At 39.5% G+C, this 23,705-nt stretch overlaps 2 protein-coding genes and 1 long non-coding RNA gene across 4 annotated transcripts; 1 reads left to right on the top strand and 2 right to left on the bottom strand.

Moving 5' to 3' along the window:
* Positions 1–808: 808 nt before the first annotated feature.
* LOC120545209 (tubulin beta-1 chain-like) lies at positions 809–4,310 on the bottom strand. The gene is made up of 4 exons (XM_039779340.1): positions 4,155–4,310; positions 2,625–2,733; positions 2,408–2,518; positions 809–2,331 (listed from the first exon to the last, which is right to left on the bottom strand). Exons 1-4 carry the CDS (start codon positions 4,209–4,211, stop codon positions 1,271–1,273), a joined length of 1,338 nt encoding a protein of 445 aa, XP_039635274.1. The 5' UTR covers positions 4,212–4,310; the 3' UTR covers positions 809–1,270.
* A 1,525-nt stretch (positions 4,311–5,835) lies between these two features.
* LOC120545208 lies at positions 5,836–7,696 on the bottom strand. The gene is made up of 2 exons (XR_005636631.1): positions 7,499–7,696; positions 5,836–6,046 (listed from the first exon to the last, which is right to left on the bottom strand). It is a non-coding gene; the product is annotated as an uncharacterized LOC120545208 (long non-coding RNA).
* Positions 7,697–8,863: 1,167 nt separating this feature from the next.
* Positions 8,864–21,712, top strand: si:ch211-282j22.3 (ER degradation-enhancing alpha-mannosidase-like protein 3). 2 transcript variants are annotated; one of them, XM_039779337.1, is made up of 21 exons: positions 8,864–9,217; positions 9,312–9,745; positions 9,843–9,888; positions 10,593–10,693; positions 11,357–11,396; positions 11,682–11,794; positions 12,017–12,170; positions 12,427–12,561; positions 12,755–12,860; positions 13,008–13,105; positions 13,297–13,422; positions 13,527–13,610; positions 14,363–14,446; positions 14,646–14,770; positions 14,945–15,110; positions 15,775–15,932; positions 16,021–16,138; positions 18,400–18,570; positions 18,874–19,039; positions 19,195–19,386; positions 19,662–21,712. In XM_039779337.1, exons 2-21 carry the CDS (start codon positions 9,603–9,605, stop codon positions 19,934–19,936), a joined length of 2,601 nt encoding a protein of 866 aa, XP_039635271.1. In that variant the 5' UTR covers positions 8,864–9,217; positions 9,312–9,602; the 3' UTR covers positions 19,937–21,712. The 2 variants fall into 2 exon arrangements, with proteins under 2 accessions (XP_039635271.1, XP_039635270.1); XM_039779336.1 differs by having other exon boundaries at positions 8,864–9,745.
* Positions 21,713–23,705: the final 1,993 nt, after the last annotated feature.

Here is a 23,705-nt window from a genome sequence, read left to right as displayed (position 1 = left end):
TAGGAAAACGCATCATTTAAGCACAATAAAGTTTATAAAACTAAAGAAACTTTGAGATAGGGTCCCTTCAAGATATAGTTACTTAAAAAGAGCCACATTAAGGCTCCTGTCATATCTCTTTCATTGTGCTTTAAGGATGCTTATTAAACACATTTTCAATTGTACAAATGGCCACACAAAAAAATTTGTATAATTTCTGCAAAACAGAGGACATACTTAATTGGTTTCCACATTCTTAATTAGAACTTAAAACTAACAATTTAAACCAAACCAACTCACATTCTTGGACTACCCACTTCTTTAAATCCTAAATTATATGTGAATGGTCTTTTACTGTATCGAGTAAGGAATATGCTCCCCCAAATCCTGTTTTATTGGGAACTGAATGCTGTGGAAAAAATATATACACATACGCACTTGGAAGGCTACATAAAGATAGTGACAATTTGGCCGTAAGCATCATCTTTTTGAAAAAGAATGGATTAATGCCCTTTATAAAGAAGCCAACACTGCCATCTAGTGACCACAACCCAAAACTACCTACTATATGAAAATGAGGTATTTTACAGTGTACCTATTAATTCTGCAGTGACTACTGCCCTGCTTAGTGTTCTGATAACACACTTTTTAAACCTGCAATGTAAGGAACATTTAAGCCATTCCAAGGAACATTAGCAAAAAATGTGAGCTAAATTCCTGCAGCAGTAGATGAACTTTGATCAGTATTATAAACTAATCTGCTCTGTGCTCCATGTCAGCTGTGCACTAAGTATATGTAGTCAGGATTACAGAGCAGAACAGCATGTACTGGGTTTTTGGTTTATGCTTTTATTAGACACTTGAGTCATTAACCGCATTACTTTCATTTAGCCAGTTGATCTTTTCAGACCATTCAGTACAATAAACAGTGTTAATTTAAAAACTAATTTCAGAGACATTGCACAAGACAATCTTAGCAAGTTATAACTTAAGCAAATTTCTATTTACTAACCTGCATTTGTAGTACTCAAATCTCACTTCTGGCAAAGTACCAGTTATGCAGCTACACTTTATGTACAGTGTAGAGCATCGCTCAAAACAAAAAATAAAAAAACATACTAAGTCATTAAAACCAGGATGGTAGACTTCAAATATGCAGAAGAATTTATTAACATGCAACAATGGAACCGCAGACAGACCACTGAAAACTGGAAAGGACTTGGAACATTACATTTCACTTCGCTTTGCTTTCTAAAGTGATACATTTAGGTCAGCTTCTTCTCACCCTTATTTAGGCCAGCTCCTCCTCACCCTCTTCCTCAAACTCTCCCTCCTCTTCAGCAGTGGCATCCTGGTACTGCTGATACTCTGACACCAGGTCATTCATGTTGCTCTCTGCCTCTGTGAACTCCATCTCATCCATACCCTCGCCGGTGTACCAGTGGAGGAAAGCTTTGCGCCTGAACATAGCTGTGAACTGCTCAGAGATGCGCTTGAACAGCTCCTGGATGGCAGTGCTGTTGCCGATGAAGGTGGCGCACATCTTGAGGCCACGGGGAGGAATGTCGCAAACCGCAGTCTTGACGTTGTTGGGGATCCATTCAACAAAGTAGCTGCTGTTCTTGTTCTGCACGTTCAGCATCTGCTCATCCACCTCCTTCATAGACATGCGGCCACGGAAGATGGCAGCCACTGTCAGGTAGCGACCGTGACGCGGGTCGCAGGCAGCCATCATGTTCTTTGCGTCGAACATCTGCTGCGTGAGCTCTGGGACAGTGAGTGAACTGTACTGCTGACTGCCTCTGGCTGTGAGGGGAGCAAAGCCTGGCATGAAGAAGTGCAGACGGGGGAATGGCACCATGTTTACAGCAAGCTTACGCAGGTCAGCGTTGAGCTGTCCAGGGAACCTGAGGCAGGTGGTGACACCGCTCATGGTAACAGAGACCAAGTGGTTGAGGTCACCATATGTGGGGGTTGTGAGTTTGAGGGTGCGGAAACAGATGTCATACAGGGCCTCATTGTCGATGCAGAAGGTCTCATCTGTGTTTTCTACAAGCTGGTGGACAGATAGTGTGGCGTTGTAGGGCTCAACTACTGTGTCTGATACTTTTGGGGAAGGCACCACGCTGAAGGTGTTCATGATGCGGTCAGGGTACTCTTCCCTAATCTTGCTGATTAGCAGGGTGCCCATACCAGAGCCTGTACCCCCACCCAGGGAATGGGTGAGCTGGAAGCCCTGAAGGCAGTCACAGCTTTCTGCCTCCTTCCTCACCACATCCATGACAGAGTCCACCAGCTCTGCACCCTCTGTGTAGTGACCCTTAGCCCAGTTGTTGCCAGCACCACTTTGGCCTGTAAAACAAAAAAGATTAAGCTTTGTGCAGAATGAGTGGCAGCTGAAATTGCTGAAAGGGAGCAAAATAATTACCGAAAACAAAGTTGTCTGGTCTGAAGATCTGGCCGAAAGGTCCAGACCTCACAGAGTCCATGGTGCCTGGCTCCAGATCGACCAACACAGCCCGAGGAACATATTTACCACCTACAAAAATCAGGTCAGACATGAGGGGGAAAAAAATTATAATTTTTTTTATTAAAAAAAAAAAAGTCTAATGCAATTATAAACCAGAGCTGCTTTAAAAACCTACCTGAGGCTTCATTGTAGTAGACATTGATCCTGTCAAGCTGCAGGTCACTGTCACCATGGTATGAACCAGTTGGGTCGATACCATGCTCATCACTAATCACCTCCCAAAACTGTAAGACAAATACAAACCCATTTAGCTCTAAAATAAGAATCATTTGTCAAGTCTGTTTTAATGTAAACTAGTGGGAAACACTAAATCCATTATACAAATATATTATCCACGTGTTCACTACGCTTACAAACGAACCCCCACCCATATGGATATTATTACAGTTTCATGGTTAGTTATTTATATATAAAAAAAAAAAAAAATTGTGCCTTCTTTGTTTCCTTTATACAGTGGGGAAGCAGTGGCGATCAGGGTAATTTACGTGGTTTGGGCTCATGCGCCACCACGAATAATAAGTGCGCCACTGATCAACTCTCATAGGAATGAACGGGGCACCGCCTCGATCGCTGTATCACTTCTAATAAATCCATGGAGGAGAGAGATAGCGGGCGTGGAGCGAGAGAAACCGCTTTCTGCGTGCATACAGCATCAGGCGCTCATCAGGCGGTCCGTTTAAGACTCAAGTCTTTTTATTTTGAATGTGGTGGGGGGGGGGGCTTTTAGGCTGCAGCGATGGGTACCCCATGGGTGTGCCGAGAGAAGAAAAAAAACGCAGCGGCCTGCTGCGGAAAGTGGACAGATTTAACTTTTGGAAAAACGCAACCTTACGTCATCATTCGGTGGCCAATCATGCTACCGCGATAGTCTTGATTCTTTGCCATAAATACATTTTTTAAAAAAAATTTAAACACGCACTCAGCTGCCCAGGAGTTCGTTTAACGTTAGCCTAGCTAGCTGATTGTTTCCTGCAACAAACTCGAGCACAAAGCACAGTCCATTGTCTCGTCCTCCGTGAAATTAAGCTGCCTTCAAGGCCGCTCGGAAATGTCGACATATGTGAGCGACCTGACAAAATAATATTTGTGAAATATAAAGAGCACGTCATACAATGGGCCATTTGAAGGGACACTCCCATGACTACCGACGGACAAAACTGCCGTAATCGCCGGATCGCTTGCGAAATGCGCAGTTAATCCGCCTGAGTGTACCATTAAATTAATATAATTTTGATCACATCATTACAGTAGCTCCCTCCAGACAGGCAATGCGGCTGCATACAAAAACAGCTCTGGTCGCTGTATCCTCATTTGACGCTGCAAAATCTAAACGAGGTCGGAGTATGGGCGTCAACGCAGTTTGGCGCGCCTCACAACACGCAGTTTAGTACCTCGTTTTGGTTCGTGTTCGGCCTTGTTAAGATTGAGACTCCGTGGTGTTAAACAGGAAGTAACACTGGCTCGAATTAGTTTTAATTGTTTTTATTGGTCTATACTTCGACAAATTCCGGCCCTAAAGACGTCCCAAAACATAATTCGTTAATATTAAAAGATAAAACAGCAATTTCTCTGAGAGCAGATTACACGGCGTTTTTTGATTAAAATTACTCAATTTAGAACTCAAAAGGCAAATAATTTTACTAACCTTAGAGCCAATCTGGTTTCCGCACTGTCCGGCTTGAAGATGCACAATTTCCCTCATTTTTCTGTCTGGAAGAATGGTAGACCTTTCGTGGAATGACTTTGCCTTTCTTTATCTGCGTGCACAATGGCTGGCTCAAACCTCGTTTTATACTACAGCTAGACCCGCCCTGTACGCATCAGCTCGAATGTGCATTGGCTGATTTTTGAAAGCATCATCTACAGACACAAATTTGAACCAATCAACTGTTCAAATGATTATCCGCAGTCATGTCCCAGAAGGTTCCCGGTTGAAAAGATCCCGGAAGTTCTTAGCGGGGCGTTTGAATCGAATGTGCGTATACAGAGAGACAGGACTGCGACAGTCAATAAATTCCTTGATTTAGAATATTTACATAGCACACGACATGTGTATGTAACTTAGTTCACTACAGTAATTAATATATTAATGTTTATTGATATACTTGGAGGGGTATATGTTTCAAAAATCAGATTAGATTAATGTTCCACTAACGTTATTTCCTTAATTCATGGTGCTTTCAGTAATCCATCGTAACCGACTGCCTAAGTAATCTTAATGATTTAATGACTTATGCCATATTTATGATTTTCAGATAGGACAGAAGGCGATGACAGTTTACTATTATGATTGTCAACTGTTAGCCATAGACTGTACAGTCTATGCTGTTAGCACAATGGGCTTGCAGTAGAGCATGATGATGTGTTGTTTTCGGAAATCCATTGCAAATAAGTAGAATTAAATTAATCAGTTTACAATTCGTATGCACCCCTGCACTTATTTATATGCCGGTATACGTTGATTCATAATATACTGTATATATAATAATATAGCCTTCTCCTTTTGTTATTTTGCTATACTGCTGTAGGCCTACCATATATTATGTTATACTGTTATTGCATTGCACCTTATATATTGTATACCTCTTACTATAGGCTTACTGTTAATGTGATACTTTTTTTCATATATTTATTTCTATTTTGCTATTTTAATACAGACAACACTATGTATTATCACAGTAGGGCTGGGCCATATGGAGAAAATCAAATATCACAATATACTTGACCTAATACATCAATGTCAATATTGTGACGATATTGTAGGGTTGACAATGGTGCTTTTACAAAATATTTTCACAATGAGATTTACATAAATAATCATCCATAATGTGGATATAATGACTAAGTGGGTAAATGCAAATAATAGAACAGGTAAGTAAGTCTAGTAAATTCAGAAAATCATTTCACTGTAATGCAGCCTTTGAAACCAGGAAAAGACAACAGTTATGCCATATTGCGATATTAAGATATCCAAAATCTAAGGCGACATAGTTTCATATATCAATATCGATATAATATCAATATATTGCCCACCCCTACATCACAGTATATATTATTCTGGTGTACACTGTTTACATATTTTAGGCTTGCTGCTATTGTCCTTCCTTGTCACTTTACCTTGAAACTTACCTCGTAACATTGTCTTTAATTGCTCATATATAGTTCTTTTTTGTTTTAATTTTCTCTTTTATATACCCTTTTATTTTGTTTATTATTCTCCGTTAGCAGGAGCAATCTTACTATCACTTAAGATTACAACATCAAAATATATGTGAGTTTAACATATTCAAACACTGCATTTGCACTTTTTCACAAACAGACAACACTTTGAAAAGCTTAATGTTTGGTTTATTAAAAATAAGGAAAAGGGAAAGGCTCGCAAAACCCATTTGGTTGAGAGTGGAGGGTGCAGGATGAGGATGCTGTCTTATTGCAGGTGCAGGGTGAGGGTGTTGTTTTATTGCAGATGCAGGGTGAGGGTGCTGTCTCATTGCAGGAAGTATTCAGGCTCCATTGAATCACCCTGTGGTTCTTGTGCTGAAAGAGAGGGATAAATAGACAGAGGATAAAGCTTTGTTTATACTTGTGCAAGACACTGTGGCGCGGGCCTCCATAGATGGCGCGCAAGCTACGAGCACGCACAAGTTAAAAGGTTAGACACACCTATATAGGCTTGGATGTGAAAATGCATTGGGAGATGAGGTGTGGCATTTGTTCCCCAAATTATGGAACTTCACTAGTTGTGATCATCAACAGCTTTCTACAGCTAACAAAGTATGACAAGTTATCAGTTACTGATGTTATATGAATTTGTATAAAGTTGTTTCATGTTCTTGGTTTCATGTGGCAGCACTGCAGTACAATTCCTTAAATTGAGTACATATATTACATGTATGATTACTTGACTGTATATAATTTTTTAGAAAAAATTAAGTATGATTCCTTATATATTTAGCAGTATAACACAGATTTAGTTTAATTCCTTAGTGTTGGCTTATTTGAAACATACCTTGTTATGTTTTCAATCTGACCATTGTCCACTCAGCACTCCTGACCTGCAGTATCATGCTCCATAGTTGTTTACTAGTATATAATAACGACTGTGGTTACTTGTATAACACAGTAGTATTATACTTAGTATGATTCCCCAGTTAGCTTAGTATGATTCATTTTTCAAAATTGCAGGCCTTTTAAACTTAACTTGTGTTTTCAATCTAACTTATTGATTGAATCATCACATTCCCAACATTAACTGTGTGTGACAGGGAAATCTAGAATAGCTTGGACTTTTACCATTCTTGGAGGCATAGCTCACCAGGCCAGCCTGCTTCAGAGAATCATGACACTTATGTCCTCCAGCTCCCATCTCCCTTTGCAATCAATCCAAAACCAGCTGCACTGCAACATAATACTGTCAACAGAATATACAGTAGGCCCTTTTCACAGCAGCCATTTTGACATGTCATTGCAGGGCCAACACAGGAGAAATTATTGATCCAATTAATTTTGGTCCCGTTGTATTCTGTGTCTCACAGCCATTCCAATGCATGCTCATACCAAGGGCCTGGCCCAACTAAATGGAACAGGGTCCATAATTAATGTTATTATACATGTGTTTGCTCTGCAATAATATGTCAAAATCGCTGATGTGAAAGGGCCTAATAACACTCAGCTCATAAGTAACGTTCTGTTCTACTATTTAGAAGTATGCACTCTGATATAAGTGATTATAGGCTATGTGTTACTTTAATTTTATAGCCTACTAGTTATACTAGTATAATATTTAACTAGATGGATATCCTCATCTCACATCTTACAATCACACGCCCCATGTTATAGGCTATTTTACTAATAACTATTTAACAAAGGCTACCCTAAATGTACTGATTTAGTATGGGGTGATTCACTAACATGCTTTAATGCACGTCAATTTGATAGAGGTGATTGTAGCTCATGATATACAATCTGACCCTTGGCCTTTCGTCTTACCCTTTAAAAGTGGATCGCAAACGGTCCATTCTGCTGCTACTATAACGTTACTGCGCATACATCCACGCTATGTACTGAAATCAACCAAACCTTTAATATATATGACTGTGCTGCATGCTGCGCTCGGCTGCGCTGCTACTTGCTGCTCACTTCCGGCAACTATTGAGATAGGCCTACGCCATTGCTGAAAAAATGGCCCATTGATTTGGTAAATGCTAGATCAGATCTGCTAGACGTGTCGACGTAGTGAGGTCACAGATCCTCTAAAGGAGTGGGGATTGGTTAGAATAACAAGGTGAGCCAACCAGAGGCAGAATAAGGCAAACATAAGGCGGGCCACGAGGCACGTCCAGTCTAGTGGATCCGATCTAGCATCTACACATTGGAGCGAACAGCAACTCGCATTAAACGCACATATAATATATATATATATATATATATATATATATATGTGTGTGTGTGTGTGTGTGTGTGTGTGTATTTATGTGTATATATATATTTACTTACATATATATATATATATATATATATATATAGATATAGATATAGATATATGTATGTATATCTGATCGGCTATAGTGTTGACAAAACAAAATAACACATTTCCCAGTAAAAGTTTAAAACTACAGAAAATATTATCCATGATAAATCTACAAATATGTAGCCACAGTTTAGGCCGGGTATGTATACATCTCTAGAACCGATGGACAATAGCATTAATATAGGAATCAAATAAGGCACAGCTCAAATCAACATTTATTTTTCAATTTGACAAAAAGGACCTAACTGGGTAATATCGATGAATGAATGAAACTTCTTTAACCTTATTATATCTATTGACCAAAACTATTTGTGTGTGAGTCCAGACCTTTATATGTATATTAAACGGTGCTCTGCTTGTATTATTACCACACTGTATAAAAACTAGATTATTAGTCTATATGCTTGTGACGCGTGTTTCTGGTCTCTGCCCCGTTAAGTTTTGAAGATATATTACTTTCATACTTACTATGTCATGTGTAGGCCTACTTATTTATTTTTTATATTTACGAACTGAGATGATTGAATGTAAATTGAAAGAAAAAAAAAAAAGGTTTGAAGATGAAGCCCTAAATTAAGCCTGCCAGGGGATCTCCCTCTCTGCCTGGAAAACAATCCAACGTCCTTTACATTGAGACTGCAAGCCTAAGCGTAAACCTATGAAAACCTTCCATATCTGTATGTAACCATTTGAAGAGTGACATTTGCTGAAGGGGAGACTTTCTGCGTAAGCGTCATGGATGTATTAAGCGTACGTGGGTGAAAAGCGCCTGAGATGTTAAACTCAGGGCATAGATGCAGCACAGCCCCTATTGTATACGGCACCCGCAGCCGGCTAGCTGAACAGTCTGCCTGTCCTTTGACAGCTAGGTATTTGACGTCAGGGTAGCAACTGTATGGCCGTGGTGATACTTGGCGACGTGTCATCGACCATTTAACTGTATGACAATTAGTTTAAAATACCAGTGAACCATTTGTTTTTATACCAAGATGATGTTGAGCTTTCTTTCTTTCTGTCTTTAGCTAGCTAATACGCTCGTAAGCTAACTAACTAGCATTGCTGACAGCGAACTATCGTTAGCAACTTGTTAACATTAGCTGGCTAACGTTAGCAACATGGGTCATCCCAACACTGTAATGGCCAGCAAGCTGTAGCCACATTGTCTCATTCTCAATTTGGTAACTATCTTTTTTTTTTTTTTTTACATGTCTTGATTAAACATCGAGTGTGCTGTTAGCCCCTTTCTCTAATCCGCCAGTATTTCGTGGTCAGTCTAATTTTCTTTACAGGATAACGTCAACAGGCATTGTTTATCGAGGCTCAGCTGTAGCTGCCTCTATTGTTTACATGGATACGCTAGGCTGAAGTGCACTGTGGGCATGTGGTGGTCGTACGCGTGACAATACTGGATCAGCTACAGAACAACCACAGTGGACATATGGAGATGGGGCTTTGAAGGACAGCTGTGCCTGCTGGACTGTTTGACGTTGTGTGGGCGTTGGACACAGGACAGGAGTTTTTGTTTGTCCATAGCTTAACCTGAAGCAATACTTCATAAGGAGAATGGGAAATAAACGGTGCTGGAAACTGGTCCACACTTTTGGCACTGGAATGTTGCTGAAGACCTTACTGATCACCAGTGTTCTTGGCTGGGCGAAATGTCAAGAGAGCCAGAGCATGACACCAGAGGAGAAGATTGTTATCAGGTAAATGTCCCTGTGGAAGTATATGCAAAATTGTAAAACTAAAAAGTGTTTGTGCCATTTTTACATCTGATTCATGTATATTTTACCTTTTTTGCAGGGACCAGATTATTGAGATGTTTGATCATGCTTATGGCAGTTACATGGTAAGGTGCTCACTTTGATTTAATATTTTTTATAATTCTGAGAGGGAAGAAAAGCTGAAGGGGTTAAAACTCCAGCAACACTTGTGGTAGCAAAAATCTACTTTATTGTGAGGATAACGTGGGTTTTTGGCATTTGGCCTTCATCAGGGTCATCTAGTTGAGACAAGCTTGAATCAGTGGCTGGAAAGAGTCCTCCTTGCAGTTAGAGTTGATTTAGTGGGGGTGTGCAGAAAGCAAACATGCAGGATTTTGATGCAGCTGCAGTGTCAGCCAGATGCAACAGGGGCCAGCTGAACATTTTGTGATCTGGTCTTGATAGTATCGATTCAGCTTCTATCATTGATGACAGAAATGTCTTCCAGGAGTCAGTGCAATAAATGTATATACATAAGATATGAAAATGTAGGTTGCATAGACAATTATTATGTGGCGCTGTGATGATTTTGGGAAAAGGGATGGGGCAGATGGTAGCACCGGTAACAACAATATGTTTTAAATTGAGAGTGGCATTAATGAGTTTAAAAATCTGTAAAACACTATATGGGCCAATATTTAATTTTTTAACATAAACATTTTGATAATGATCTCATGGATCTCATTTCATGCTACAGAATTTTCAACCCTCCATCCATTTTTTCTTCATGACCCCCTTTCTGTAGACTGCTAAATAAAGCTTAAAGACACTTACTGTTGTTTGTGTGCAGAAATATGCCTATCCAGCAGATGAGCTGATGCCTCTTAGCTGCAGGGGGAGAGTCCGTGGCCAGGAGCCCAATAGAGGGGACATAGATGACTCCTTGGGGAAGTAAGTTCAGTTAAATTTCCTCAAACAAATAAACCATTTATTTGTAATTCATCGTTTTAGACCAAAGCTATATACACACTGTTAATATGTTTAGTAACTGGCTTGGAGTTATATGTCTCTTTATAGCATTCCTTCGTAGAGCTGTGCCTCAGTTGCTTTTTAAGCTCATAAATTGCTGATTGTAAAAATTTAACTACATGTTATCAAAATCTATTTGTTTCAGTCCAGTTTGTTATATCTGTCCCTACACCATCCTTTGCCTGCTTTTAAAATTCACTCTTTACTGAGAATGTTAATGATAGCAATAGAGTCAAAGAAGAAAAATACGACTGTACATTTCTTTTTATAACACTGTGCTGTTCCAAACAGATTTAATTCCACATGGAGTAGATGCCCCAGTTTTTCAGGAATACATGAACTAGATGCTCCTTTAAGTCAATTAAATTTACAAGAAGGCAATAAGTCAAGGCCTTGCAGTACAATACATCCATTTATGCACCATACATGTTGCATAATGTAATTTCACTGCAAATTCAACAGATTTGACATTTCACAGTCTGTGGTTCATTAAAATAAAACTGGATCAGTGGCGAAGTGGGACACCAGCTCCACTCTGCTGTGCCAGAGGCTCTCATCATAACATGTCCTCCACCTTTTCTGTAGGTTTTCTCTCACACTGATTGACACCCTTGATACCCTGGTGGTGAGCATTGCCTCTGTTTACAAGCATACAAGTAGTTTGATCAGCTTTTTTTCTGAGTCTTTTTCCCTCACCATGCTTTTGTTTTCAGGCTTTTCCCCCTTTTTACTGACCGTAGATCTACTTGTCCCTATGTGTGTGTGTCTGTGTCACTGTGTGTGTGTGTGTGTGTGTGTGTGTGTGTGTGTGTGTGTGTGTGTGTGTGTGTGTGTGTGTGTGTGTGTGTGTGTGTGTGTGTGTGTGTGTGTGTGTCACTCTGTGTTTGTGTGTGTGTGCGTGCACGCGCAGGTGTTAAACAAGCTTGATGAGTTTGAAGACGCAGTGAGAAAAGCCGTGACAGATGTGCGCCTGGACAACGATGTGGTGGTGTCTGTGTTTGAGACTAACATCAGAGTTTTAGGGTATGAACAATGTCTGTGATTTATTTACTTTTGTGCGGTGTGTGTGTATAATGTGTTAATACATTAGATAAGTCGTTAATCATCACAAATTATTATTATCAGCACAGAATTTTGCAATTACTCGTACTAAGTATCTCAACCTTTCTAACCCAACCTTTCAGTTTTAATTTTGTTATTTTAAAAGAAAATCTTTCTTTTCTTCCTTCATTGAATTCTCCCCAGAGGGCTTTTGGGAGCCCACGTGATGGCCGACCTGCTACGGCAGCGTGGGGAGAGGATGCAGTGGTATCGCGATGAGCTCCTACACATGGCTAAAGAGCTGGGCCATCGATTACTACCTGCCTTTAACACCACAAGTGGCCTTCCCTACCCTAAGGTATTCTTTACTTTATTGTTAAATAACCCAGGTCTTATTTTAGATGCATAATATGCAGATGGAGCAGACAGCCTACTGTCAAATCTTATCATTGATCGCCCTGAAATTCGACTCAATGCACTGATAAAGAATAGTTCCTCGCAGTCAGTGCACCACAGAGGAACTAATGAACAACACATTACATATTTTGGTTTTGAGCTGGGTTTATTTCAAGAATCTAAAGTAGAAATAAATGTTTAATTTCTTGGTTTTCCAGGTGAATCTGCGTTATGGAGTCCTAAACCCACTTTCACGAACAGGCACTGAATCTGACACCTGCACAGCATGTGCTGGAACAATGATCCTGGAGTTTGCTGCCCTCAGCAGACTGTCAGGAGAGGCTGTGTTTGAGGTATTGCCGCCCTCTGCCTCTGTAGAGATCAGGCTTTTTAACTTTTGTTTTGTAATGCGCACTTATTGTGAAATCACTGAGATAGAAGAGTACAGTGATTTTCTTTATTATAGCTGGCTGCAACTGATGCATTGATGTAACTGTTTTTTACCAGAAACATTTTAAGGATATAATACTTATTATTGTTTTACAGGAACATGCAAGGAAGGCTCTTGATGTCCTCTGGCAGAGGAGACAGAGGGGAAGTGACTTGGTGGGGACTGTCATCAATATCCATAATGAAGAATGGGTCCGTAGGGGTGAGGGAGAACTTTGCTATAGACAAGAGATGGAAAATGGAACCACACAGAACATTGAGAATTCAGAAATACACGTACGTCCGTACATATTCCACAACTCTATACATGAACCATACAATAGTAATCTTGTCACTTGTGTGTTTGCAGACAGTGGAGTTGGTGCTGGTATTGACTCCTACTATGAATATCTGATGAAGGCCTACATTCTTCTCGGAGACAATGTTTTTCTGGAGCGGTTCAACATTGTAAGTCTTCCATCACTGTACGCCTACATGGAAATCTGTATCCAAGCATTTGGAACCTGCTGTATTGTACTCCCTGTGGCAACATAATCGGCCCACCGCTGGCCATTTTGTTATTATTGTGATTTTGGGTTGAAGACATTTTTAAGTGTTTGCTAATACAGTATATGTTTCATGATGTTTGTCTGTAACAGCACTACAGTGCCATTATGAAGTACATCAGTCAGCCTCCCCTGCTGCTCAACGTACACATGCACAACCCCACTGTGAGTGTGCGCAGCTGGATGGATTCTCTCCTGGCATTCTTCCCTGGCTTACAGGTCAGGGATCATCTGCTAATCATGTTTACTACCATTAAAAGACAGTAGAAGGTGTAGAAATTGTTGCACATGTGTCTCTGGAATTATTTTTATTTTTCATGCAGGTTTTGAGAGGAGATCTGAAACCAGCTATTGAGACTCATGAAATGCTTTACCAAGTCACCAAACAACACAAATTTCTTCCAGAGGTAAAGGATCTCTGCTCTTTTTGTTTATTTTATGAAATATAGTAGGCAAATATAGGCAATATAAAACATTTCACATCACAGTATAAATAGGGCTTATATTGTGATATTGTAACTTTTCTGGAAATTAAAATGAGAACTCACTAATAACATGAAAATGTCTACTATTGGCCAATACGTTAAATACGACAAATAAAAGTACTTCATTATAATGATGTGAAAATCCAATATTGCCATTAAGCAGTCCTTTTCATTACATTTCCTGCCATAACCTAATAAAACCAGAAGTGTTGAAAAGATAACCACCTTCATATATATATATATATATATATATATATATATATATAATAAAACATCTTCCTCTGAATTTATATTGTAATAATACTCAGCTCATTAAAATTTACAGTATGACATATTCCTACTAAAGCTAATGTGTAATGTATTAAAAATGATGTGTGCAGCTGCTGTAGCAAACCATCATGGTTTGAGATATATTTCATGATGCTGTGATATTTATTATAGTGGGAATTGGAAATTTCCCGTGGCTAATCTTCTTTGTTAGACTGACATTGCCAGACCAAATCACAAATACAAAATTATTATATTATCTGCCAGAGCAAATAAGACCTGAGCAGATTTGTCTGGTTGCCAGGCTACATTTTTTGTCACATTCCTAATGAAATCTGTTAATTAATGTAAAAGAAGAAGAAGCCAGTGTCAATAATGTCTTTTGCTTTTGTTTTTTCTCCATGCAGGCTTTCACTACAGAGTTTAGAGTTCATTGGGGCCAACACCTACTGAGACCAGAGTTTGCAGAAAGCACCTACTACCTCTATAAGGTGAAAAGCCTGGCAGGACAGTGTTATAGACAAATTATAATTAACCTTTCTCTAAAAATTAGAAACTTCCGGTCTGTTGTAAGTAAGCTAGTTAATGAAACTACTCCACTTTTGTACTATATACACAAAGCATTTTTTTAATAGAAACTGAATGTTCCGTGTTGGATGTGTAGTTGAGATTATATTTTGATCTCTGCAGGCCACTGCCGACCCCTACTACCTCAGAGTGGGACAGTCCATTGTGGAAAAGCTCAATGCCTACGCCAGGGTGCCTTGCGGGTTTGCTGCTGTGCAAGATGTCCGCACTGGGACGCATGAAGACAGGTATACAAATGCCATTACACACGTTTGCACGGTTCTCTTTAGATTTCCCATATCGAACTGTAGAAGGTGTGGTTCTGTTGATGAAATAACTGTTGTAATGGAAGCTCACCATATCTCGTATGAATGTGTGACAACATCTTTTGTTTCTGAATATGTATGTTTATGTGCGTGCAGGATGGACTCGTTCTTTCTGGCTGAGATGTTTAAATACCTGTACCTGCTGTTTTCCGAGAAGAGCCAGCTGCCCATCGATATTGACGACTACATCTTCACCACGGAGGCTCACCTCCTTCCTGTATCTCTCTCCACCACCCAGCCGCCCTGTCAAGGCAACAACACGGTAAGAGCTCTCATTTTATCACAAACGCATGTTCACACATTATATTGCCATTAATCATTTTAAATCCCTGATTGATACAAGCTGATATTGAGTGTTTTTACTTAATGTAATAGTAACTAATTATAGTAATAGTAATTCTTATTTATTGCTATCATTTATAGTGTATATGTTGTTGTGTAAGAATGGGACATATTGGCATTCTATGTTATTACATCATGGTGCCGTTTATGACTTTTACTGGTCATAAACGGCTGGTTCTTGCTGGTTCTTTAAAGGTCCCATATTATGCTCATTTTCAGATTCATACGTGTCTTTTGGGTTTCAACTACAACATGTTTACATGCTTTAATGTTAAAAAAACAGTGAATTTGTCATTCTGTCTGTCTGACTATACCTAAACGAATGTACCTTTCCACCTATATAAAGTGTAGTTGTGACATCACAACTGTACGGAAGTCCTGACGGCTCGTTTAAAGGCGCAGTTTCTGAATACAGGCTGTATGCATTTCTCTGGATTGAACGTTTTGATAGTATTTATGTAGCACTTTGACCTGCTTTATAATAAAAAAAGACATGGAAATCTCACTTTTCACAATATGGGACCTTTTAATATGTGAATTAACATATGAGCGTAGAAACTAAAAAGTGTGGTCCTGTGCTTCAGGATTCTGTTCCTGTTTCTCAAGAAGAAGATCTGTTCACACACTCCTGCCCCAGCATAGAGACATTGTTCCCCAACAACCCGTCGTTTGCTAAAACCATCCGGGACAGCTACAAGTACCTCACTGGGGTGGGACGGGCCTTCCACCCCTTACCTGTCAGGTGTGTTGATTTTAGAGTGATATCACTGATGAAACCGGTTTGCTATGATTTCTTTGAGTTTTAACTTGGGTGTGTTTGTACTTTACAGGGAAATAGAACTACCGCTCCATGATAATGGGATGGAGCCAGTAGAGTTCTTGAAAAGCATGGGCATTTCTCTCACTCCACTGAATGAGGTCATGGCAGGAGACACCAGAAGTCGGAAGGTATTTTAGTGACTTTGTATTCATGACATTCTAGACCTCCAAAACTTTAGGCAAGTTAAAGGTTCCCAACATTAGGCCCCAACATTGTCCTAATGAAAATGTACTCCCTTTGATTCCCTTTTTAAAACAGTACAGTTATAGGAGCTAAGTCATTCATTTTACTTTGAGCATTAACATTATTGTGTAGCATTATGCAATGCAGGATGTTTCTCTTAAAGTAAAAAAGTAGCTCTCTTTGTCTCCCGTAGTTGCAGATATTTAAGAATAGCATTATTAAAGAAAATGGCTTTTATGTCACAAGGTTGCAGGTAGATGGCCAAATAAGCCAGAAACAATATTGTGGCCCAATACTTTATATGTACTTGTTTGAAGGTTCTTTCTTGTTAGCTAAACTCCCTAAATGGGTCAAAAATATCACCAATATTGTTTCGACATTTGTGTGATTTTCTTTGTTTGGTGGTAGTGGCAATAAGCTAATGTGCTTTCCAAAATCACTGGAAGGTGAATCCTAGCTGGTAGAACACGAGAAAATCAAGGATCACCAGAATCTGCTTTAGTAGGTTTTAAAGGCACAATTTTCAGCTTTCTTCTAGTTAAAAGCATGCAAAACAGATTTTCAGTTCCTCATTTAAGTCCTGACTTTGTCCATTTGGCTCCAATGATGCAATCAAACAACCTGTTGAACCACGCATGTTTATGCTTTGAGCATGCTTCAATGGAGCTGTCAAAACAGGTTAAGTATATAACCTGCTGTTGAACCAATTATATCTTATCAAATTGTGCAAATATCAGGGTATTGAGCAGCATGGAGTTAGAAAATTATAAGCTGCTTTGCAGTGGCTGGTTCGAGGTAATTTGAACTTTTTGCAGATGACTTTAACACCTTGTCGAACATGGTTGTGGCGGAGCGCGTTATCAGCTGAATAAGCTTAGCGCAGGGAGACTGACCGCTTGTCTTTAAGCACCCACTAAATGACGAATGATACAAGCGTCTACAAGTAGTACAAATGGTTGTGCTCTCATTAAACGATGGATTGAAAGTTTGTAAGTACACCAGAAGTTTATGAAACACTTGCCTGCGCTCTTCAGCTTTCTGGCTGCGCTGCTGCTGCTGCTGGCTGCAGTTAACGAGTGAGTAGGGCGCTACATACATTACTACACCCAAAGAGATACAACAAAAAATACTTAATTTAATTGAATAAAATAGGGTAATGTCTCCAAACTTACCTCAATTATTACTTGTCTCCTGCAGTTACTATACAGCACTTACTTAAAAAAAAAGTTAAATTAAAAAATATTTTGTTGCACTCTCTTTTCGGTGTTGTAATTTGTAGACGGTCCTAAACACTTGCCTTACAGCAGCAACAACAACAGCAGAGAGCAGAAGCCAGCAGGCAAGTGTTATTTACATAAACTTCTGGTGTACTTACAAACTTTCCAATCCATCGCTTTATGGAGAGCATAACCTATTTGTACTACTTGTAGACGTGCGTTGTATCATTTCGGGCATTATTAGTGGGGTAACTTTACGATACAAACGTGGTCCGTAGCCCCGCTGAAGCTATTCAGCTGATAACGCTACTCTACGCTAACTCTCCCAATGTTAGACCCAGGTGAAAAAAGCTTCTGGGGGGGGTGTTTGGCTCGAGGTCATGGTGCAAAGGACCCTAGGGTGAATTACTCCGAACCATCACTTTAAAGAAGCGAGGTTGTGACCAGGAGGTCGTCGGTTCAATCCCCAGACCGACAGGATAAAATCTGGGTGGGGAAAGTGAAAAGAGCAGCGCTTGTCCCTCCCTCATTACCACCACTGAGGTAACCTTGAGCAAGGCCCTTAACCCCAACCGCTCCAGTGGAGCTGCTCAGTGGCCAGCAGATCAGACTATGGTTGTACTGGGCAGCTTCCAGGTATGAATGTGTAACTGTGAATGTGACAGGTCGTCGTTGCAAATGAGAATTTGTTCTCAATCGACTTACCTGGATAAATAAAGGTTAAATTATATAAAAAAAATAAATAAAATGACAGGGCTTTTTAAAAAAAAAGATTTCTTCATTATCTACAGGCTTTAAATGTAAGGTTACTATGTTACACAGTATCACAATGTCCACAGATTCCCTGATAAACCATGAGACAGTCTGAACTGGTGATAGCACAACATTGTCAGTGAACGTCCATTTCTTAACTTAAACATGACATTTGACATTATGGAAAGAACAATGAATTTAATTGACACAGTTTTCTGAATATAAAATCCCTTTAGGAGCATAAAGGAGTGTACCGGGTAAAACTTGTGGCAGAGGTGAGCCATACACCTGAGGAGGAGGTAGTGCCCCATGTTGTTCAGCTCATATCGCCCCCATTTCTGGGTAGGACAGTCCTCACAGCGGGACCTGCCAAGTTTGGGATGGACCTCACCAAGCAGGAACACGGGGTGAGCTTCCAATGTGATAATGCGGTTTACAGTATTGATATCAAAGCTCCAAACAAGTTGTGTCGCTTTTATATGAAATATGTGTTTAATAACATGACTAAAGATTTTAAATGTTATGAAATCACGAACCTTTTAAGCAAATTGATTAATAAAGATGGACCTTAACAAACCAAGGCCAAAACATTTACTCTTACAATTAAATTACAGATCTTCCCTGACCCCAAAAAAGGTTACCAGTTTTGTTTTGCCTGCACTCCTTTATTTATCTCAACACAATAACACACTTAAATGCTTGTGCCGCAGGTGAAGGGCAACGTAGTGAAAGCCTCTCCCTACACTGCATGTGGACCAGTAGATAATGCAGTGGAGCTTAAAGGGCACATCGCTCTGGCACTGCGTGGGGACTGCATGTTTGCTGTAAAGGCTCGTTGGCTGCAGGAAGCAGGAGCCATTGGAGTCATCTTTATAGGTGAGGATGATTACCAGAGAAGCTGAAACCACTTTTTTTTTTTTCTTACAGTCCACCTCATAGCTCAAAGATTAGACTGACTATCAAATACTGAAGGCTGGACCTCAAAGAAATTAAGTCATTCCAATCATTACTCCCTTTATTCTCTTTCCCAGACCACCGTGAGGGAAGTAATAGCAAGGAAACTCCCCTGTTCCAGATGGTTGGAGATGGCGACTCCACTGAAGACATCACCCTGCCTTTGGTCTTCCTGTTCAGCCAAGAGGGTGCCATGCTCACAGCAGCTCTGGAGGAACATCACAATGTGGATGTGCTGCTGCTGCCCAAGGAGAGGCAGCTGGGACATGGTGAGGAGCAGAAGGAGGAAGATTAAAGGATAAGGCTGGCGATATTCTATATTTTTGTTATTGTCAACAAATCCCATAAACATGGACCAAAACTAACAGTGCTTTCGGCTGTTTTTCATTACTTCTAACTTTAACTTACAACTTGCGTTGATTATTCGGCGGGGGGCGGGTGGGGGTCACAGCTAACAAAAATCACATAAAATGTCAAATATTAGTTACTTTCTCTGTTCTTCTTCTAATTCCATATACCATTGGCTTTCCTCCTCATTGTCCAGATAAGACTGAAAAACCTGTCGGCATTAACATCAAACTCCGCCTGGCAGAGGAGGGGGAGCTGGAGGAAGGATCATCCAGAAGGCCCACCTTAGAGTTTGTCTTGGAGAAACAGGAGATGCTTCTGAAGGAAGAGGAGGAAGAAGAGCTCAGAGGACAACGACAACCGCAGCGGCAGTTCTGCTCAGAGGCAGCAGAGAATGACAGGACTGAACCGTGTTCAGCAGATTCCTCTCAAAACGCAAACTCTAACAGTGGACCAGACGCAACCCCCTGACCACTGCTGATCCCAAAGCAGCCAACTATGACCTCTCGTCAGTTTCTGAATGGCGTGTGCCTCAGAGCCCCTCACTGCCCGACATAGAGCCCTAACTGACCCAGCCTGCATGTTTACAACCAATGGAGGAGAGCAAAACAGTGTGACACATTTGCAATCCTGTCTTGATTTTGAAACCTAAAAATGGTTCTACATTTATTTGACATAGTCGAAGTGGGGCTTTTGTTCTGTACGTTGCAGGTCTCTCTGAAGTGAGGGATCTCCTGAGACTAAACTAGGTAGTTAAAGGCCAAAAGCTGTAGGTTAAGATGGCTGGGCTGGTGCTGCCCACACCTAGCCTGTAGTGTTGCTATCGTAGGCTCACTCAAGATGATCGTGATGATAATGATTTAGATCGTTTACTAGAATTTTAAATTACCGGTACCTCACCCTAGAGGAAAACATAGATAAGGCCAAAATGTACTCCGCTAGGTTTTTATGCAGCACAGTTTGTTTTTAATGTAGAGTGCACCTTTTCACTTGAACAACTACTGTTAAATATTCAGTGATGGTGAATGGAATATTACTTGGCCAGTAGGTGGTGTTAGTAATACAATGTTAGTAGATGAAGGAGATGAGCTGGGGCCAATTTGGGAAGTTTATTTTATTTTGTACTGGTAAGCAACTTCAGGGAATTTCAAGAGTGAATGCCGTTTGCTAGGATGACCCATTTGAGTATCACAGGTTGGCCTGCAGTCCCAGACTGCTATGCACTTTGAAACACGGGTATGATCATCCATGGCAGATTCATTTGTTTGTGTGTGTTGCAAAAAGTGATTGCAATTATTTATCGTCCCATTTACATTGTACAATGATGCAATGTTTTTAGCCACCTTAAATAAGGAATACTCGACGGGATTTAGTTTTAAAAACTGAAAATCCTCTAAAATTGCAACAGTCAAACTGGAAAGGCCAATTGAATTCTGTACATTGGTTCCAAAGTATGATAGATTCAGTTATCTTTTCTCATACTTTCTACACAAACTAAACCATGTTCTGGGCATTCTTATGTGTAATCACTTTATGGATCAATTCGGGAGATGCATAACTCTTCGATCAGTTTGTTCATATTCACTTTATTACTCACTACTAATTTGTTGCATAATGTTTGTGTTTTGTGGTACATTAAATGTGAGTTTATGTTTGCGCGGGGGAAAACACTTTTAATGCCAGAGTATGTTTTATTTTATGTTTTTACAGTGGACCTGTTGCTGATGCTGCTGAGTTACAGTCTTAATCCAACATTTTTTTGTTTTTTTGTTTAGCCTGAATGAGGCTTTGCCAACCCGTATACCTCAGGACTGTAACAGTTCACACATAGAAAAGGACTGTGGACAAGAAGTAGGGGATTCTTTTTTTTATCATTTTTCATGCAATTTCATTTTTTTCAGCTGTGTTCTAAGGTTTCTGTTGATCAGTGGCTGAAAGTCAAGTGCCAAAAGATATGCATAAAATGGCTCCTTTTTCTGTTTCACATCTTCTCTGTTTTTAGTTTCAGACTGTGAGCTGAGGCATTCTCGTAAATAAATTTGAAATCACCAAACCTTTTAGCTTTTTTCCCTGCATTCTAGAATTGCGTGACTGCATTTTCAGCAGCTGTGGAATATATCCGCTCAGGATTGTTGTGCTTGAGTGGAATTTGACTGTAGAATGTTCTATTTCACTGTATGTTCAGTAAGAAAGGTATTCTTTGTAGTTTGAGCTTTACATATAAAGGATGGAGCAATAACACGATAATTTGTTTACATATTTCTTTTCTAAAAAATATATTTAATGCAGCAACACCATGTTTTTCCTGTGAAGTATTCAAAAAGGAATCCTGAGGATTAATCGTGTCCAAAATGCCCCTGTCCTTAAACTAGCAAGTTGTGTATTGGTAAATACACTGAATGTGTTGTCTGAATGTCTCTTCTTTTTTTTTATGTCAGATGATGAGACAGACCGTGGAACCTTTTGTGCCAGATGGGAACAGGTACCTCAGAATAGCACAATCTTATGATGACGTTCAAGATGACATCATTGATAATGACATGGTGATGCTGACAAGGGCAAATGATTCATACATACATACATACATACATACATACATACATACATACATACATATTGTTTAATAGTATAGTGAAATTATATTCAAATAGTTGTGAGTGTATGAAGTTCCTGGTGGTCCTGAAGTCGATAATATTCATCTTAACATGCCTTCAAATTCAATGATAGATTCCCACATGATAAATGAGTCAGGTTGTTTTACAAACATTGTTTGTAGTTGTATTGTGAGTAGTACAAATGTCTGTTTAGATATATTCCACCGGCGGTAGTCCATTTTGATAACTGACAGAGAAACAGCTACTGGCAGGTGATGGTGGCCACCTAAAGGTTTTTTTTGTTGCTACTGGTCACTGAATTTTGGCCTTTGTTTGGTTTGGTCATCAGCTGCCATTCACCATTTGGCCTGTATTGGGAAAAGAATAATGGAGTTAATAGAAAGAGATTATACATGATATGTTTGTTTATTTGATGTGTATTCATAAATCTTAAAATATGTTGTGCTGCATCATTTTAATGCACCTGCTACATTCTGTTAAATGGGCAAACATACAATATTTGCTTATCAACTTTCTCCTTCAACCACTATCTTCATTAGACCATTATCAGCCAGTCATTTGAGTAATGAATAATTGGTACAAACACAATGAATGATTGGTTGACAAAGTGTAAACTCAACAGCATTAAAAAAAGATTAACCATTTCAGCACATCTCTAGCATTATGTAAAACGTGTAACTAAACATTCTGTCATTTAAACCGATTTTTCCACGTCATCACGTTTTACGTACCTCCTATGGTGTAAAACCCGAGACGGATATCTATCTATCTATCTATCTATCTATCTATCTATCTATCTATCTATCTATCTATCTATCTATCTATCTATCTATCTTATAAAGGATCTTTGATCAAACTCTCCCACTAAACTGCTTCCTTTAGGTGGTGTGGGAAATCTCGATTGTAAGAATTTGCAGAAGCTTGTGGTGGTCGAGCATACGGTAAAGGCATAAAGATTATATTTGGGCATTTTCATTGATGTTTTTAGTTGGCATGATGTGAGATTGGAGATTAATGCATATAGAAAAAACAAGTTAAAAAAAGTCCATGTTCAATTATGATGATTTTTTTTATTGATTTCACTTTTTTTTGCTGGTATTTATTTTTTTTACTCCGTAATTGTCATGTTTGCCTTCGGTAGAAAATAAATAGATTGCCTATTAACCCAAAATTGAATGTCATCCTACAATAAGATTCTCAGCTCATTTGCTTCCTGTTGGTAACAGTCTATTCTTGACCTTGGACACAGTAGCCTACTTTGACCACCACCACCACCACCAACAACAACAACAACAACAACAACAACAACAAAGTAACACTCAAGCTCACAAGCTTTTTCTGTGGTCTGTTTCAGTGGATGGAGTTTGCACAGTTGTCTTGGGAATAGCTTTGTATGACAAAGTTTGTCATCATACTTGCGTCCATACAACAACTGAACAAACTCCCCCCACTAAAGAACAGCGTGATTTTTTAAATAAAATAGTTGTTTTGTTCTTTTTTAGTGGAAACAAACAGGAAACCACAGAAACAAAATCCATGATAATGGATTGCAATGCCAGTCTCTGACCGCATAATTATATATATATATATAAAAAAGGAGAACACAAGTCTGGTAGGTGAAGTCT

This window comes from Perca fluviatilis, chromosome 17 (assembly GCF_010015445.1).
Source record: "Perca fluviatilis chromosome 17, GENO_Pfluv_1.0, whole genome shotgun sequence".
Taxonomy (NCBI): domain Eukaryota; kingdom Metazoa; phylum Chordata; class Actinopteri; order Perciformes; family Percidae; genus Perca; species Perca fluviatilis.
The sequence above is the reverse complement of the archived record's forward strand: the minus strand, read 5'-3'. Positions and strand labels throughout refer to the sequence as shown.

Coding starts and splice junctions, on each gene's coding strand:
- LOC120545209 (XM_039779340.1), bottom strand. CDS start 4,211: ATGAGGGAAATTGTGCATCTTCAAGCCGGACAGTGCGGAAACCAGATT. Junction 2,734..4,154: donor GAAACCAGATTGGCTCTAAG/GTTAGTAAAATT, acceptor TTTGTCTTACAG/TTTTGGGAGGTGATTAGTGA. Junction 2,332..2,407: donor ACCAGACAACTTTGTTTTCG/GTAATTATTTTG, acceptor TTTGTTTTACAG/GCCAAAGTGGTGCTGGCAAC.
- si:ch211-282j22.3 (XM_039779337.1), top strand. CDS start 9,603: ATGGGAAATAAACGGTGCTGGAAACTGGTCCACACTTTTGGCACTGGA. Junction 14,447..14,645: donor GCACCTACTACCTCTATAAG/GTGAAAAGCCTG, acceptor TGATCTCTGCAG/GCCACTGCCGACCCCTACTA. Junction 19,387..19,661: donor GGAGAGGCAGCTGGGACATG/GTGAGGAGCAGA, acceptor CTCATTGTCCAG/ATAAGACTGAAAAACCTGTC.